At 35.0% G+C, this 15998-nt stretch overlaps 1 protein-coding gene across 1 annotated transcript; it reads left to right on the top strand.

The window, feature by feature from the left end:
• Positions 1-5482: 5482 nt before the first annotated feature.
• On the top strand, positions 5483-14430 carry LOC126921523 (elongation of very long chain fatty acids protein AAEL008004-like). The gene is made up of 5 exons (XM_050733207.1): positions 5483-5587; positions 5677-5714; positions 10801-11052; positions 11174-11417; positions 12225-14430. The coding sequence occupies exons 3-5, from the start codon at positions 10801-10803 to the stop codon at positions 12689-12691; spliced, it is 963 nt and encodes a 320-aa protein (XP_050589164.1). The 5' UTR covers positions 5483-5587; positions 5677-5714; the 3' UTR covers positions 12692-14430.
• The last annotated feature ends 1568 nt before the right edge of the window (positions 14431-15998 follow it).

The raw sequence follows: 15998 nt of genomic DNA, 5'->3' as shown, positions 1-15998 counted from the left end.
TCTATATAGCTTTAGCATAACTTTATTAACAATTTTATTTGAAAAAATTTAATGGGATGTCAATAGTTAATATTAGTTAAGTTAATTAGTTAAGTGATGTTAATAGTTAGGTTAATAAAATTTGTTTCCTAAAGACTATAGACATATTAATTTTAATTAATGACATATTTTAATATTTAATATTTTATTTATATTTAATTAATAACATATTAATTTTCGGCATCAAAACGCGGTAAGAAAAAGCTGGGAAAAGAATATAAATTTTTACGATAGGAATTAATAATGACGTAAACGATTTTACTTTCGTCGAATACGCGGGAAAATCGCGGGATCTTTTACGAAGTGCGTCGTCATTGTATCGCGTCTTCTTTCGTTCCTGATGTTTGTTTTGCATAATTCTCGAAATAAATTTTTATGAATTGCCGATCACCTTTTTCCTTTCGGTACTTCGTTAATCGAAGAAGTGTAAATAACTTTTCACTCGGAAACGTGCGATATTTACCAGGATGACAAGGCGGGAATTGCTGCTAAAAATATTGCAAAGTTTGACCGGTCACGCGTGTTTAGATTTAATTATCACCTCCGATCTTATGTATGTACGTATTTTTAAATATACTTCATTTAAATAAACTTACGTATTCTTAAGTAACGTCAATGTATATTGCACATTCCGTATATTTAATAATTAATTTTTCAAACAATAGGTATATAATTTTAATTCATTTCCTACTTGATATTGTCGAAAATATCTACGCCTTTCTACAGAAATTTTCTTTTAATTTTACACGTCTAAGTCATGAATTTTTATTTATATATTTTAAACATGCTCTGTCGAACAGTTTTCACGTCTCATTGTTTTGAAAGCGTCAACACACGGCAAATGAAATTGTAATATTTAGAGGATCATTTACTACTCCCTATGTAGTAATATGAAAATTGTTATTCGCTGATCCGATGTATAAATTTTCGATTTATTCGAATTTTCGACAACGAAAATATAGTGGATTATATATATACGTATCTAATTTGCCAATACAGATATAGTGCAAGATATTACAAGTTTCCCGAGCCATTCTAAAAAATTATCTATTTTTCTACGAACAATCTACGTAATACAATCATCGTACAGGTAGTTTTTCTCATTATGATGAAGAAACATTATACCGTGAAGTCAGGCCAAACTATGCGACTAATTCTTTGTCTAAACGATTTCAGAATTCTAAGTCAAATAGGAAAAAACAACATAAAAAAGAAGCAATCAAAGGGGTTAGAATTACTCATGTAAATATCCTGCGCTCGTGATTCGCGTAATCGTGTAATTAAGCAAAATGCCTTTAATTTTCTCTTATGAACCGACCAATCCGTCGTACTACTCGATTATTTGAAACATTGTTTGTTTAAACATTCTACCTGGCAGCAACATAAAGACTATGAAGCTAGAAAAGAACGATTCTTACTCGAACAAATGCAATAAAATAGTCGAATAGTACGTTTTAACGATGGAAATATCGGTTTCAACAGTTCACAGAATGTATTCTCTTTACAAGGATAATGCAATTCGATTGTAACACCGGATATTTTTCTTTGTTCAAAATAAATAAAACAAACATAATAATTATTTAATCGAAGAATAACGCAAAGAAGCTTCAGTATTTCCAATCTGGGAAAGATATGAATAGTGCATTTTTTATTAATATGAATAATTCGTGTATTTTATATGCTTAATCAGAGAACTTGCTAATGTCGTAATTCTCGCTGTTTGCATCGTATAAATGAAACATCGTACAACAAGGTGTAACGGTTTAATATAACATCTTTCTTAAATTTTCCTATATTTTACATTTTCTTTCGACATGAGGCTGAATTAAATCATAGGAAAATTTATTAATTTAAGATATTGATATAAAAGTATAGGAAAAACTTGTTCGATGTCTGCCTTTCTTTTATCAAGAACGTCTTCGTGTCTTTTCTTTATCAACTAGAGAGACCACCCAGCTTCATAAATCGATTCGCACACGACGCCAAATCACACGTAGGGGGAACTAATAATGCTTGATCGCGAGTTCCATGGATGCGGGTGTGTTGCACGCCTATCGAATACCAATTATTATTGGCCACGCATCGTGACTGGTAATGAAATAAATAATATCGCATACGATTTGATACAGCATATGGTAAAATATGTGTATAAAAATAAATAAATTCAGTCTCCTTGTCAATACAATATGTATTTCATTTCTTATGTAATATTTAAATCGAAGTATCATATGTGAATATCAAGCGAGAACAAAAATTTTGACAGAAAAAGATCGAAGGAATATTTTTTATCCTCTCAAAAAGTCAAATGTATTTACGGAAGATTGCGGAAGATACAAAAAGATACTCTAGAGGATCGAAATAAATTTTAAATGGATTCCATTCGTATCCGTCATTTATCTGTTTTATGCAATCGTCCGAAATCAGAGCCACGTTCTTTACAGGCCGTTTTAATACAGTTGCAAAACAAAAGTGAAAATAGTTGTAGAAATATCGCGACGAGAACAAAATTCGTGCTATAAAGTTCGAATCCCTAAGCTTTATTCCTCTCTTAAGGTAAGAGAGGCCATCGCACCGGACAAAACTTCAGGTTTTCAAGGTTAAAAATGGTCCACCTTGCAGATCATTTTTACTCGAGCCGATTACGCTCACCGTCCAACATTTGTTATATTATTTGACCGGGAATGTACAAATTCTGAGAGAATACAAATTCATCGACCTAGCGTAATAAGTCAAATATAGTTTAGTATACAAACGGAATTTACTTTTTATCAATATAATCGTAATGTTAAATTACTCGTATATGTTTAGTAGCATGGAGTATGGCATGGTTAAACCGTAAAAGGTCATTGATGCTTAACAGAAAGTCGACAGTGGCGGAAAAAGGCAGTAAAAATTTCCACAGTATTAGACGAGTTCTGAAACCTTGGCTGTTTCCTGCGTCTTGACCTGTAACATCACGCAAGGCTACTGTGTCTGATTAATCATTTAAACTGTTTGATGACGCCTATAGTACATACCATGTAAATGTATTTATGTAAACATTTCTGTATACTAACAGTGATATAGTTTTCTATGCTAATTTATATTTCCGGCACAGTGAATCGAATGAAAATTCTCGATCGACTGAACATGACCTTTGGAAGATTCAAGTAACACACAAAGACGTAGCTAATATGAGAAGAAATTTATCTAACTAGTTTACCTCATTGACATTTCTACGTCGAAGTAATTATACCTACCTATTATAAAAACTCCGTTCAGTGTAAAAAGTGTACAGACACGACCCGATCAATAAATAATTTGACTTTGTATGTGATACACGATGTATTATTTCTTACATTCAAGATATCGATAGAATCAATAAATAAATAATTGTGAAATGAAGATGAAAAAAAGAAAATTTTGGAGGCAATAAAGAAAATAAGCGATTGTAGTTCGTTTATGTCAAATAACCGAGCGAATAAAAAGTGATAATTTTTTAAATCTTATTGAAAACTTAACGCTCGAAACTGTCACACGACACATGAAAAAGATATAAAGTTCTCAGGGTAAAGATCGTTTCATTTCACAAAACAAAAAGTGTATCAGGTTTGAAAATCTTTTTCCTATTTTTAGATCATTTACTTTTCTCCAAAGTCCGAAATTTTTCCATATTTCAAAATATTATTTTTCCATATTAAAAATAATTATTTCACTATCACATTCGAGAAATTAATTCAGATAGCATAAAGAAAAGTTTAACAATTATTAAATAAAGCATTCTGATTTCACGTAGAAATGCAAAGCAAAATGCTTCACGTAAGATACTATTTATTAGCATTAACTTACTCTGTATGAAATAGAAAAGTTAGATTAATTAAGAATAAACAGGTATCATGACAATTGATTATACTTTTATTTATAGTTTATAACACAATTCCTACACGAATTCCCACTTAACTGCAAGGTGGATATTTCTCTGGAACGCGACCACTTCAACTGTTCAAATTTTATTATTCAATATGAAATTCTGTAAGACCATTGCCTTCTAAAAACACTTTCGACGTTTCGTTAATATTTCACTGTTATTTTGCTGTAGACAATAACGATTATTCTCAAATATTCAATTTCGAAAAATCGAACTGTCATCGAAATACCTTAAAATCAGCTACGTCCAGTTTTATAGTCGGTTAATTAATTATTCATTTAATTATAATATAAACAAATGTTTCGTATTCGACTCATCCCATATGAATAGACTATCGTTTCGGTCGTGCACAATGATAGATAGCATTCAACAATCCAAATAACATGATGATGCAAATGAGTACAGTCAATCCTCCTAGAACACAGTTAATTCGTTCCGTGCTAAGCACATCGGAGTCGTGTTAAACAAAAACAACGTGATGGAAACACTCGTGCTGTATGGAGTTTATCTAAGTTTATTAGTGCTATATGGAACCGTATTGCAATTTTTGCACCGTGTTATATCGAACTCGTATTTTCGGAATAACGTATTGTAGGAGACTTGAGCGTCCATACATATTATATCAATAAATCGATCATTAACATAAAACGAAAAACAGTACTATTTAACTAATTGTGTAGTATGAATATTTCATTATGTAGATACAACCACGATGTATCCAGCTTCGATGCCTGAAAACTGCCTCATAAACAACGAATACCAAAAATTCAAGTTAGAATTTTGTCCGGAGAAGGCTTACATTGTGTACGATTGCATAATTAGTTTTGCTTAAGCGCTATTTAAGAGAGTACATAGTAGTAAGGTATTAATGAAGAAAAAAAAATACCGTGCCGATATTGAGAATTTAACCGATCACGGCGTCTCACTGGTTACACTACACATTAAGTATTCATTATTCAACTACCTGAAGAATACTAAGCGGCACAAGCAGAAAAATAAAGAAAAAATAAAAGCGATTTCGACATTTTAACAATTCGTGATGTCGAGCTGTACGATATAACTGGAACGTATTGCTTTGATATCAACCCTGATTGCAGCGAATCTTAACTTGACCCAAACCCGAACAATTACAGACGATAAACACGTAGCGTAAATAAACAGGTACTTCGAGTATCACAAAAGCAACTAAAACACATGACGAATATAAAAATTCATGTAGTGAATCCTAGTAGTTTAAGCCTGGTAGACGTCGTTTAAATCTGCTCGTGCAAAGGCAAACAACGCGCGTAGATCCTCGGAAACGTGGACCATTGTACAAACCACTGGCACATTCCACAAACAGAACAGATTACTCAGGGTTCGAACACATAGCCAGTAAAGTACACGTACACCTTGGTTATACGACCCTTGAACAGTCGAGAACCATCTACAGGCGGTAGAAAAGCGTCGACTTCTACAGAAGTTGGTGGGATCGGTGTTCTACCCCACATACGGCAACCAACGTGCACACACAGATGTGCTGATATAAAACACCGTTTTCATCGTGGAACTTCAGTTTCTTCGAACGTAGTCAAACACGAAGGTTCTCTCCTGGACAATCGAGTTATATTACATTTTAACGCAATTGTACACTCGCATCTCGTAAGACTTTGAGTTCGATATAATTTTGACGCGATCTAGTTCGCGGAAAGAAGACGATAAACATTGGTGTTGTTTCTTTTCTTATTTAGCAGCCTCCTAGATCGGGCCAGGTCGTTATCAAATCACGGTAGGTGAAAGATTTCGGTTGCAGACATGTGTGAATTTGAAATAAAAGATCGGCTAATAGATACTGGAGAGGATCGGTTAAGGTTTTGTCGACATTTGGCTTCGATCTGTATTGAATCGTACTGTTATAAAACATAATAAATATTTATGACTGAATATATTTTATTGTCATTGTTGCATATCATGTTTGTTTTATGATCAAAATATTTCGCTAAAGGCATGTCCCTCGTCGGGTAATTTGTAACGTTTCATGACGGATCTGGGCCAGACAAGGTTTACAGAAGAAATTGCTGCGTTTACATGGAATCGTTTACGCGAGAAAGGGAGGAACAACTAAACCAAATTTAGACAGAGCTTGTCACTGCCATAATCGATCTTATTTTGCTTTGTTCATTGCGATCTAGTGGGCGAAAAATGATATGAAATTTTTATTTAACAAGATACGTGCTTTTAGTCATATGGAGTGAAAGAAATTAACATCTCATAAATCATAACTTAAAAATTTTAGTAATCTTAAAATATAAAAAAGACATCAGTTTTTGTGTAGCGTGTGAAAATCATCAATCCAAGTGAGAGTCTACACGAAGGCGTTCATTACGAAAGACAATTATGCTAAGATTACGGAAATTCTAATTACCACCTAAGTGTCGCCATTAACTTCGTAATTCAACTAGAAATTAGATATAACACGACAAATTATGGTAATCCCCACTTACTTCAATGAAACCTTTAAATTAGTATCGGCGTTACACTTTCGCAATATTTTAATCATCCGTGTGATTTAATAAAATTATCTCAGTTCTGAGTGACCAGCCTCCATTCTATAAAACATACTATTTAATTATGAATTTCACGGAATTTCTTTTATCAAGTCGGTCAATCGAATTACCCATAATAGTCCTCGTTCAAGTAGCTCTTTCAAGAAGCTTTTACCGTGATTTTCAAATATTCGTCGATCGATTTTATTCTCGAACAAGCTGTGTTGCAACAGGCCAAGACCGTTAGGATGATATTTTCAGTGTTTCCGCGAAAGTAAGCTGCCAGAAAATGAATAGAATTTGTTTAAAATCTACTTTGAAACTTCATCCGTCTGCATACAGACTTAATGCTCGCACAAGACGTCATAATTATTTCCACTTAGCATCTCCATCTTCCCAAAACAACATATTTCTTTAACTGAACAGCTAATAAAGATAAAAAAAGATTTAACGTTTTCTTAACTCTCTCGTAGACAATAGATCGGTCGATCGCTGAATTTGGCGAGCAATCGTGATAATTGCACGCGCTGGAACGCTATCGTTGTCTCGTAACAAAGGCATTGCATTCGTTACTTTCTTCGCTTAAGGCTTAAGGCTTAAAATAAAGAGCGAAGGATGCACCTGACTCGGCAGCAAACAGTGCTTAACAAGCAGGAATTGTCAAGGAAACAGTGATTTCAATTGCAACGCGCAACACCACATTCGTCAGACTTCCACATTCTAGATTTTACATTGCAAATCTGTTTCTTAATGCGTCTTCGATATATAATGACCCGCTCAGGATCCTGGCTGATTTGAATTGCGTGTGCGTTATACGTTTCTTGGAAAAAATGAAATAAAAAAGTACTGGTTCCACGAAAAACTTCGGCTTAAGACGAACTTACTGCCTCAATCACTTTCCCATACATTATCAAATCGCGATTCACAGGTTATTTATTGGACAGAATTTCCTCTTGTTCTTCGTATTTTATCGACATTAGTCGCGCATGTAATGCAGTTAGTAATTATCACGATATAGCGACTGCGATTGAAATCAAATATTTCTAATGCCACTCGTATTTCATACAACTAACTCGTATTACATACAACTAAAAGAAAATAACGAATTAGATTAACAAATTTGAAGAAAATACAACGGAATCATTGATAATAGATATGAATTTTTGTTTCAAGTTTAATGCTAATGTTCTTGTTAAAATATTATAAGGTCTTTTGTTTATTGAAAGAAATATAATATTGGCATATGAAAGTTCAAGAACAATAGCAGGATCAGAAAAGTAAACAAATATAGTAAAGTAAGAGCGAGAAAAGACATTGATGAATAAGAAAGAACAGAAGGTAATTATAATCGTCCTTGAGCTTCTGTGGATATTTTTCTATGGGAAATTTGATCTTCCTCGTTAAACTGATCTCACTGGTGTCACTTTACAGTCACTTTTACGATTTACTTCCTAATACCAGTCCACTTCGCAGTTACTAATAACTATTTGTACATATTGTAGTCATATACGCTACATCTGATATGCTAAGAAATTGTTTGATCTTCAAAGAACACTGATGCATTGACTTAGCATTAATCAAAATGTCCAACACCCAGCAAACAATAATAAAAATATTTGCATCGGCTCGCCTGCTTAGTATTTACTTTATGTTGATCTATGAAGTATTAGGTCATCCCATAAGTTCGTTCCGTTTTTCGAGCGGTTATATATGTTAAGATTGTTTACATACCTTTCAGTTTCATGAAAAAATGTAATCCCCCTCTCGTTGTAAAAATTCTTCCCACTTTTCAAGTGCATTGGTCCCTTATCGCCGTATGTTTATAAATCGACACATGAAATGTATACACAAAAGTCGAACTTATGGGATGACCTAATATTTTGCGCAACGTAAAAAATAGTTATTAACGTAGAAAATAGACGAACGAATGCACTGCTTTCAACGCACTGCTTTTAACACACCAAACCACGAAACTGTGCTACTGCCAAGTGCTACTATCACCAATCGGAAATATTTTAATTCAATTCAATGAACGTGATATCTCCATTTAATCGTAGAGATATTAAATTGTCGATAAATTTAGATATGACCGAAAAGTATCAATTCCGAGCGAATAAACGTTCATAGAGATGGGTTAGTGAAGAGCAGACAGAACGACAAGATTCAACGACTAGAATCGGACAGTAGGTTGGAATATTTCCGTGGCGGAAATAGTACAGTACTTGGATTGTGAATGGGCGTTGTAGTGTTCGATGAGGTCATTTCCCTTTCTAACCCTACTCAAATGGCAATGCAGATCGGATTGCGAAATCGACGCTGGGACAAGCGTGTCTTTCGTACCATTTTTCGACAGACAAACGTTCTTCGAGGATCCCGATTTGCTCGTAGTTTTCTAAATTTCGCAAGCCACTGCGTTGAAAGTCGGCCACGCGACTTTTCGTCGGTGTCGCGAGTAATTCGCTAGAAAAGACGAATTAAAGAAAACAATTATGAAAATTGGTTCAAACAACCGTCCGGAGATTGAACCGGCCAAAAATAAGCTTTCACAATCGCTAGTGGTTATCGCTAGACTGCGGATGTTTATGCAAAATTTTAATTTTTCTAGATATATATAGCTAAAGAAATGAAATTTAAACAAAAATATGTTTCATCCACTAAATGCGATGATCGTTATACTTTGGTTATTTTAAGTAGTTTTCCACGTAATACGCGTTATGTGTACTTTTGCACCTTTCGATTCTCCATAAATGCATGAACATCTGCAGTCTAAGAATTGCAATTTAAATAGATGAAAAATTGTTTGATAAAGAGCTCTCCGACAATAATGAACCTTATACACGAATTTGAAAATATTTACTATGCTGTGTCGAATTACTGAACTGAAAAGTATCTTTTCTCACACCTGGCTTTGTTTCTCTGTGATAATTGGCATTTCGCTTTCGAATGAATCGATTTTAGCTCGTTGACATCGACTGCGTAAACGAGGATATAGTACGCGAAAAGATTGCCCTTGTTTGGACTAGGCGTGACATAAAAGATCGAGATTCTTCGAAAGAAAACGAGTGTAACTACGGGCACATTGAAGCCGTAATGGTATTAGAGAAACTAATGACTCATGATTCTAAGGTAGAATAATGGAATTAAGAGGAAAGTTATTTTCGCTAACATAACGTTACGAAAATGCAATCGAGATATTTTTACTATTGTTGTGATTATAAATATAATATAAGATACAAGGTAAGATAAAAGATCAACAAACGATTATAGATTATAAGATATTACGAAGATAGCTCAGTCGACCAAATTGATTCATTTAATTATAAAAGAAAATCATAAAGAAAACAAGTTTGTAGTCGCTACATCAAAAAGTGGTATTCCCAATAGCATCTAAATCATCAGATACGAAGATCTTTTAGACCTAACATTCGTTAATTCTCAAAAATTCGCAAAATATGATAAATTTATAATTAGCATTACCAGTTTAAAGTAAACACGGAACTAGAAGCAATGTTTATTTGTCAAGGACTAGTTCGATTGAGAACGGGAACCCGGTACTCCAATAAGATTTATAGAATGGTTGGATGAATAGGCACGAGGATGTTAAGAATATTAAAATATTGAAATATTATTGAACATAAGGAAGAAGACACGATATTTAGAATCTAATCTGCTTAGATTCTTGTGAGACTTGCTTTAATTTCGACGCGTTTTAAAATTATAAAGTAAAAAGGATTCGAATTTGTTATAGCATTCGTCTGAAGAAAGAAATTCAAACAACATACACAGCTTCTTTCTTACATCGATAACATTACTCTATAAAACGTTTGGAATCGTTGGAGAACAAACAGTAACCTGTTAACACGTGGTTTAACCTTACTAAGGAATGGCTTTTTCACAATGAGCGCTATCACGTGCGACGCATGACAAAATGTTTCACGCATGCCTCGAGATAAATGTTGCGTTTGCCTTTCGCGTGACGAGATGTGATTTCGTTGATCGTGTTTTCAACAAAGAATTCCTGGTGCCGCGCCGTTTCAACATTGATCGCGTTCCTGTTCTCGCGGGTGTAGTACATTCAAGGAAATCTCACAACAGTGAAAGTACAAGTCGGCTCTAACTTTTAGTCACGCTGTCAACATCAATCCATAGATTCTCAAACCGGCATCTGCGTTGGACGATCGTCGAATCGCAAATCGTGAATAGTTTGTTTGTTCAAAATGCAAGTCGATCTCGTCGAACGCACCATTTGATGAGCACGATAACAAACAGTAAAAACGTGAATTTCTATTTATAATTTCTATTTATATTATATAAAAACGTGATTTTCAGATGGCACAACTTGTAAGAGCGATATACGATGGATACCGAGACTTAATGGACAACAAGAGCGACCCAAGAGTCAATAATTGGCCAATGATGGACAGTCCATTCCCGACCATTTTCATCTGTCTATTTTACGCCTACTTTGTCAAGGTTCTAGGTCCTAAGCTCATGGAAAATCGCAAACCTTTCAATCTCAGGAAGATCATGCTATTCTATAATCTCTTCCAAGTGATATTATCCACGTGGTTATTTTACGAGGTATGTAAATCGGTTAAGAAATATCTATAATTTATCTTTATAGCTAAATTATTTCAAAAATGTCATGGAGAACAAACAAGTTTTTTGAAATTTGTTGTAATGCACCGTTTATTCGGCGCAGTCCGTAGTATCTGGATGGGGAGGTCACTATTCGTTCCGTTGTCAACCAGTAGACTATTCGGACGACCCGCTGGCAATACGGATGGCACATGGCTGCTGGTGGTACTACTTCTCAAAATTCACCGAATTCTTTGACACTATATTGTTTGTATTGAGAAAAAAGAACAATCATATTTCAATATTGCACGTGATCCATCATGGGTGCATGCCAATATCGGTTTGGTTTGGTGTCAAATTCACTCCTGGTAAGTATTCTCCTACTTTGTACGCATATACATAAATATATATAATCGAACGATCAGCAATATCTCATAACAGATTTTGCACGGCAGTAGAGTCTTATCGCGTCTTGCCTGTTCTAAACACTTATTCATCCACGATAATTGATCGTGAAACATTCCGTCTAAGATAGTGATTTTCTTAGATATCAGCACGTGGTAAATATGTAATCTGTGATTTTAAGCTGAACTTGGAACAAAGAAGCTTTAACCCCATAGCGGTATGGTTTGAGAGAGATGTATTTTTTACAAAAAGTTGAAATTATGCTATATATATTGTTGTATCTGATACCAAAAACTCAAAAAATATCTTCAGTGTAATTACTTTTCTAAATTGTTCGTAGTGAATTCGTCGCCAGTTTATTAGATTGCCAAAGGGTTAAAGTAAAATGCCTGTTAAATTTGAAAAGGTCGAAACGGAAGACCTGAATTTAAAAAATTAATCCGGTTAAAATTTGACATAAGACTCCCCTTATGGATTTTTAAAGATCTTCTATATTTTTCGTAATATTACTAAGGAATAACACGGGATCGAAAAATAAAACTTTCACTGTCTCCCATCGTTTATTCCCCGTAATACGTAACGTGCAACAGCTTCGATTCGATACCTACCATACAAATGGAAAAGCTGTATCAATAACCAGTTGGTTCTTAGCCCTGTGTAACTTGCAGGTCAAAGACATAATACCTATTAGTATTAGAAGTTTTTCAACGTCGTTAAAATTCGAAACTTCATTAGGAGATAATCGTAACACGATCAACTTTCATTTACAGGCGGTCATGGCACGTTCTTTGGATTGCTAAACACATTTGTGCATATTGTGATGTACTCGTACTACTTTTTGACTGCTCTCGGACCGAAGATACAGCCGTACCTCTGGTGGAAGAAGTACCTGACTGCGCTACAGATGGTCCAATTCATCCTGGTGGTACTCCACGCTTTCCAACTTCTCTTTATCGACTGCAACTACCCGAAGGTGTTTGTCTGGTGGATCGGACTGCATGGCGTCATGTTTTACTTCCTGTTCCGCAACTTCTACAACCAGTCATACGGGAAGAGAAAATCGCCCAACGCGTTAACGAAGAAGGAAACGGAGAGCCAGAACGAGAAGAAACAGCAGAATGACGTAAACGAGAACGGTAAAATATACGCGAACGAATACAAAATGGCAACCGGTTATATCTCGGACAGTGGCCTCAGAAACCGCGTGTTTATCGACAACCGCGGTTTCCAAAAATAAGATGCTAGCCATCAGTCTGAATCGCATTATGTGAACATGAATTTGTATTCAACGAATCCATCGATATAACATAAGCGGGCAGATTTTATCATCGTACAATATCGAGAATATCTCGTCAAAGAATATAGAAAGGTGATTGAAAACGTTCGATTTTCGATATCTAATTTTTCGGATTCACCAAGTAACTCACCTGTTACCTTCTGCGCGGATAAGGATGCGTTTGAATATATTACGAACAGTAGCTCGCTTCCTGTGTGCACTCTGTGTCGCGCGTGTAGATTGTGTGATTCTACGATTTGTGTGATTCTATGTGAACGTACATATGCATGATACGTATCGGAGAATGTATGAGACAGAATGATGGCGATACTCGGCCACACCTAACTGTCATCAAGCTAGGGTTACGAGAAATTGCCAAATTTTTCTTTCTAAGCTCTTATCGTCTGTCGTGAAACTTTGTAAATTCGGAACAGAGGTTACTTTGTATCTGGGGCGTCAGCAACATGGCAGCGAAACTAAGACCGGTTTCACACGGCGTTACGTGTATCGTATGAGACATAGTAAATATACCATGTATACCAATGGAAGCTTTAACAGAATGGATTATAAAGAGATACAGTATCGCGATACTGATTTCGTGTATCCCGAGAACGTCGGCCTCTGGCGATACTTTTTGTACAAAGTTAGCAGATCAAAGAACGATCGACGCAGATGATCCATAAGCACAAACGAGACTGTATATTTTATTCTCGGGGTGTGAAACCGGCAGCGCCGGTCTAGTCGTAACGAACATTACGGACTTCGTTGCGATTCAGCAACGTTCTTATTGCTCAATTCATCTAACTAATTAACTTCAATGTTCTATTTTCTCCGTGATTCGTTGTAGATCTTAGTCACTCGACGGTACACGAGTGATACGAGCGACATTTTACCGCGTGAACTCGCTGTGATCAAATGTCTTTCCTTTTTTGCTATAAAGAACAACAGAACCAGACGACTGCAGCGTTAGCGGACGGTAAAATATCGCCCATGGAGTTCCCGTGTCATTAGAACTATGCGTTCTATCGCGAATGCAATTCAATCTCAGAACTAAATATTGCACGCGAGCAATCGACAAATCGGATCGCTTTTGTTGTTGTTGTTGTTGTTGTTGTTGTTGTTGTTTTCAAATGTATTCAACGAATATTGTTTTGACTAAATTTTGTAGATCTTTTGAGAAAAATGTATCTTGGTAAGGAAGCGCTATTTTGGCATTAAAAACTTTGTGATCAACAGTCGAACGAACAGTTGAAATTGCATGGTATCGTATCTCGATTGCGATTACCTGCTTTTTCGAATATGGTTAGCTTGTTTTAGTTATTAAGTATTCTGTACCATCGATTTCTGCAACAAGCGCGAGTTATAGATTGAGAACATTAGAATGCGAGTGTTGGCACACATTACTAATTTCTTTACAATTTGATATCTTTTCCCTTAAGAGTTACCTTGATAGTTACTGGCCGACACACATATCCGTTTACAATCAAATATTGATTGATCTAATAAGAACGTATACACAAGCGTTCTTTATTATCCGTTTATAAAAGAAAAAAAGCGATTCGAGAGACGTCGATTGAACAATACGAAGTGGATATATATTCAATGCATAGAATAAGTAAATTTGTACAATACAGACTAATAGTAACAAATGAGAGATGTATTTATTTTATGATTAAATTGTGTGATTTTTAATGAACAAATTTATTTCTTTGCTCGTGCCCTTACCGTTACTTCAAATAGGATCTAGAATTAATTGTTTAGAAAGTGACCTGCGGGTTGATGCAATTTACATCGAACTTCATAAAGACTCCGACATTGTCGATCATCCTACTTTTCTTCCCAAACTCTTCGCCTTTAGTTTCTACGGTATTTTTCTTCCTCAACTCTCCAGCTATTTGACTAAAAGAATTCAGACTGTTAAAAAACAATTGTTGTATTGTAACAAATATTGTTACAATAACCATCTTCCTAAAGAGATTACTGTGCTCTGACGTCCCACAGGCTTGTCACTTGGGTCCTTTATTTTTATTTATTTATACTTTACACTAATGATGTATCAGAAATCTTCTTAAATTGTACATTTTTACTTTTTGATGACGATCTAAAGATTTACAGATCAGTTACGATTGTGAGCGATGCACTTCTGTTACAAGAGGAATTGAATAGCCTGTCTTCCTGGTGCTCGCGTAATGAAATTAGTTTTAACTTAACAAAGTGTCATGTAACCTGTTCCAACCGCAAGCTTGAGGTATTTAACTATCCTTGTTACTATCTGCAATATATCTTGTCACCCGTTGATACCGTACGTGACTCAGAAATGTATTTTCCTAGTTTGCTATCGTTCCTGGCTCATTGTCAATACATAGGTAGGTGTGGATTCAAGACCCTTGGCTTTATTTATCGCAGCTTTAAGTTATTCTCGAATACCATCACACTCCGAACACCCTATAGGTCTTTACTTCATTCTTGAGTATGAATCCGCCATCTATGGCTCTTGTTATAAGTGCCACATTACGTTAATTGTAAGGGTCCGTCGATATGTCCCTTCTTTGCCATAAATACGACTCGATATTGCTGCGTCGCGAGTTTATTATCTTTGATCGTTTTTTTTTTCTTTTTTTGCCGCATTGGTTTACTGCTACCGACCTTCTATTTACGTACAAATGTGTTAACCACTTCATTTGTTGTCCTGAAATTCTTGAGAAACTTACGTTTCTCTTATCCTTATACATCAGCGCGTAGCCTTATGAAACATGCGCTTTTCCTTCGTGAGTCTTATCATACAAACTACGGATACGATAACTGTGAAAATCGCCTCATTCTAACCACTATTATGACCCCATTGATTTTAATACCTTTTATAATTCATTTAGTTACTCTGCTTTGATCGACATTCGCGATTCCTCTCCTTAACCACTTCCTTTCCTTCCTTCTTCCTGCTTTTTTACCTCAATTTAAGAATAATAATTGTTATTATTTTATTACCATTATTGCTATTATTATAATGATTATTGCCATTTTTACTATTATTTCGTTACGTTTAACCTTTTAGTCATCTGTAATGGTTCTATTAACAGTTATCTTACTTTTTTACAATGTGTATTATTATACCTTGTGATTGCTATTTATACTATTTTTGTATCAAAAGGTCATTCACATAGATTCTATATAGATTAAATTAGATAAGGTACAGTAGTTCTTACAAATCATCGTCTAACATTTATAGCTTTCGTATTCACGCATCCAATTTTTGTACATTAATTTACAA

Source organism: Bombus affinis, chromosome 10 (assembly GCF_024516045.1).
Source record: "Bombus affinis isolate iyBomAffi1 chromosome 10, iyBomAffi1.2, whole genome shotgun sequence".
NCBI lineage: Eukaryota > Metazoa > Arthropoda > Insecta > Hymenoptera > Apidae > Bombus > Bombus affinis.
The sequence above is the reverse complement of the archived record's forward strand: the minus strand, read 5'-3'. Positions and strand labels throughout refer to the sequence as shown.

Coding starts and splice junctions, on each gene's coding strand:
- LOC126921523 (XM_050733207.1), top strand. CDS start 10,801: ATGGCACAACTTGTAAGAGCGATATACGATGGATACCGAGACTTAATG. Junction 11,053..11,173: donor CCACGTGGTTATTTTACGAG/GTATGTAAATCG, acceptor TATTCGGCGCAG/TCCGTAGTATCTGGATGGGG. Junction 11,418..12,224: donor TGGTGTCAAATTCACTCCTG/GTAAGTATTCTC, acceptor TTTCATTTACAG/GCGGTCATGGCACGTTCTTT.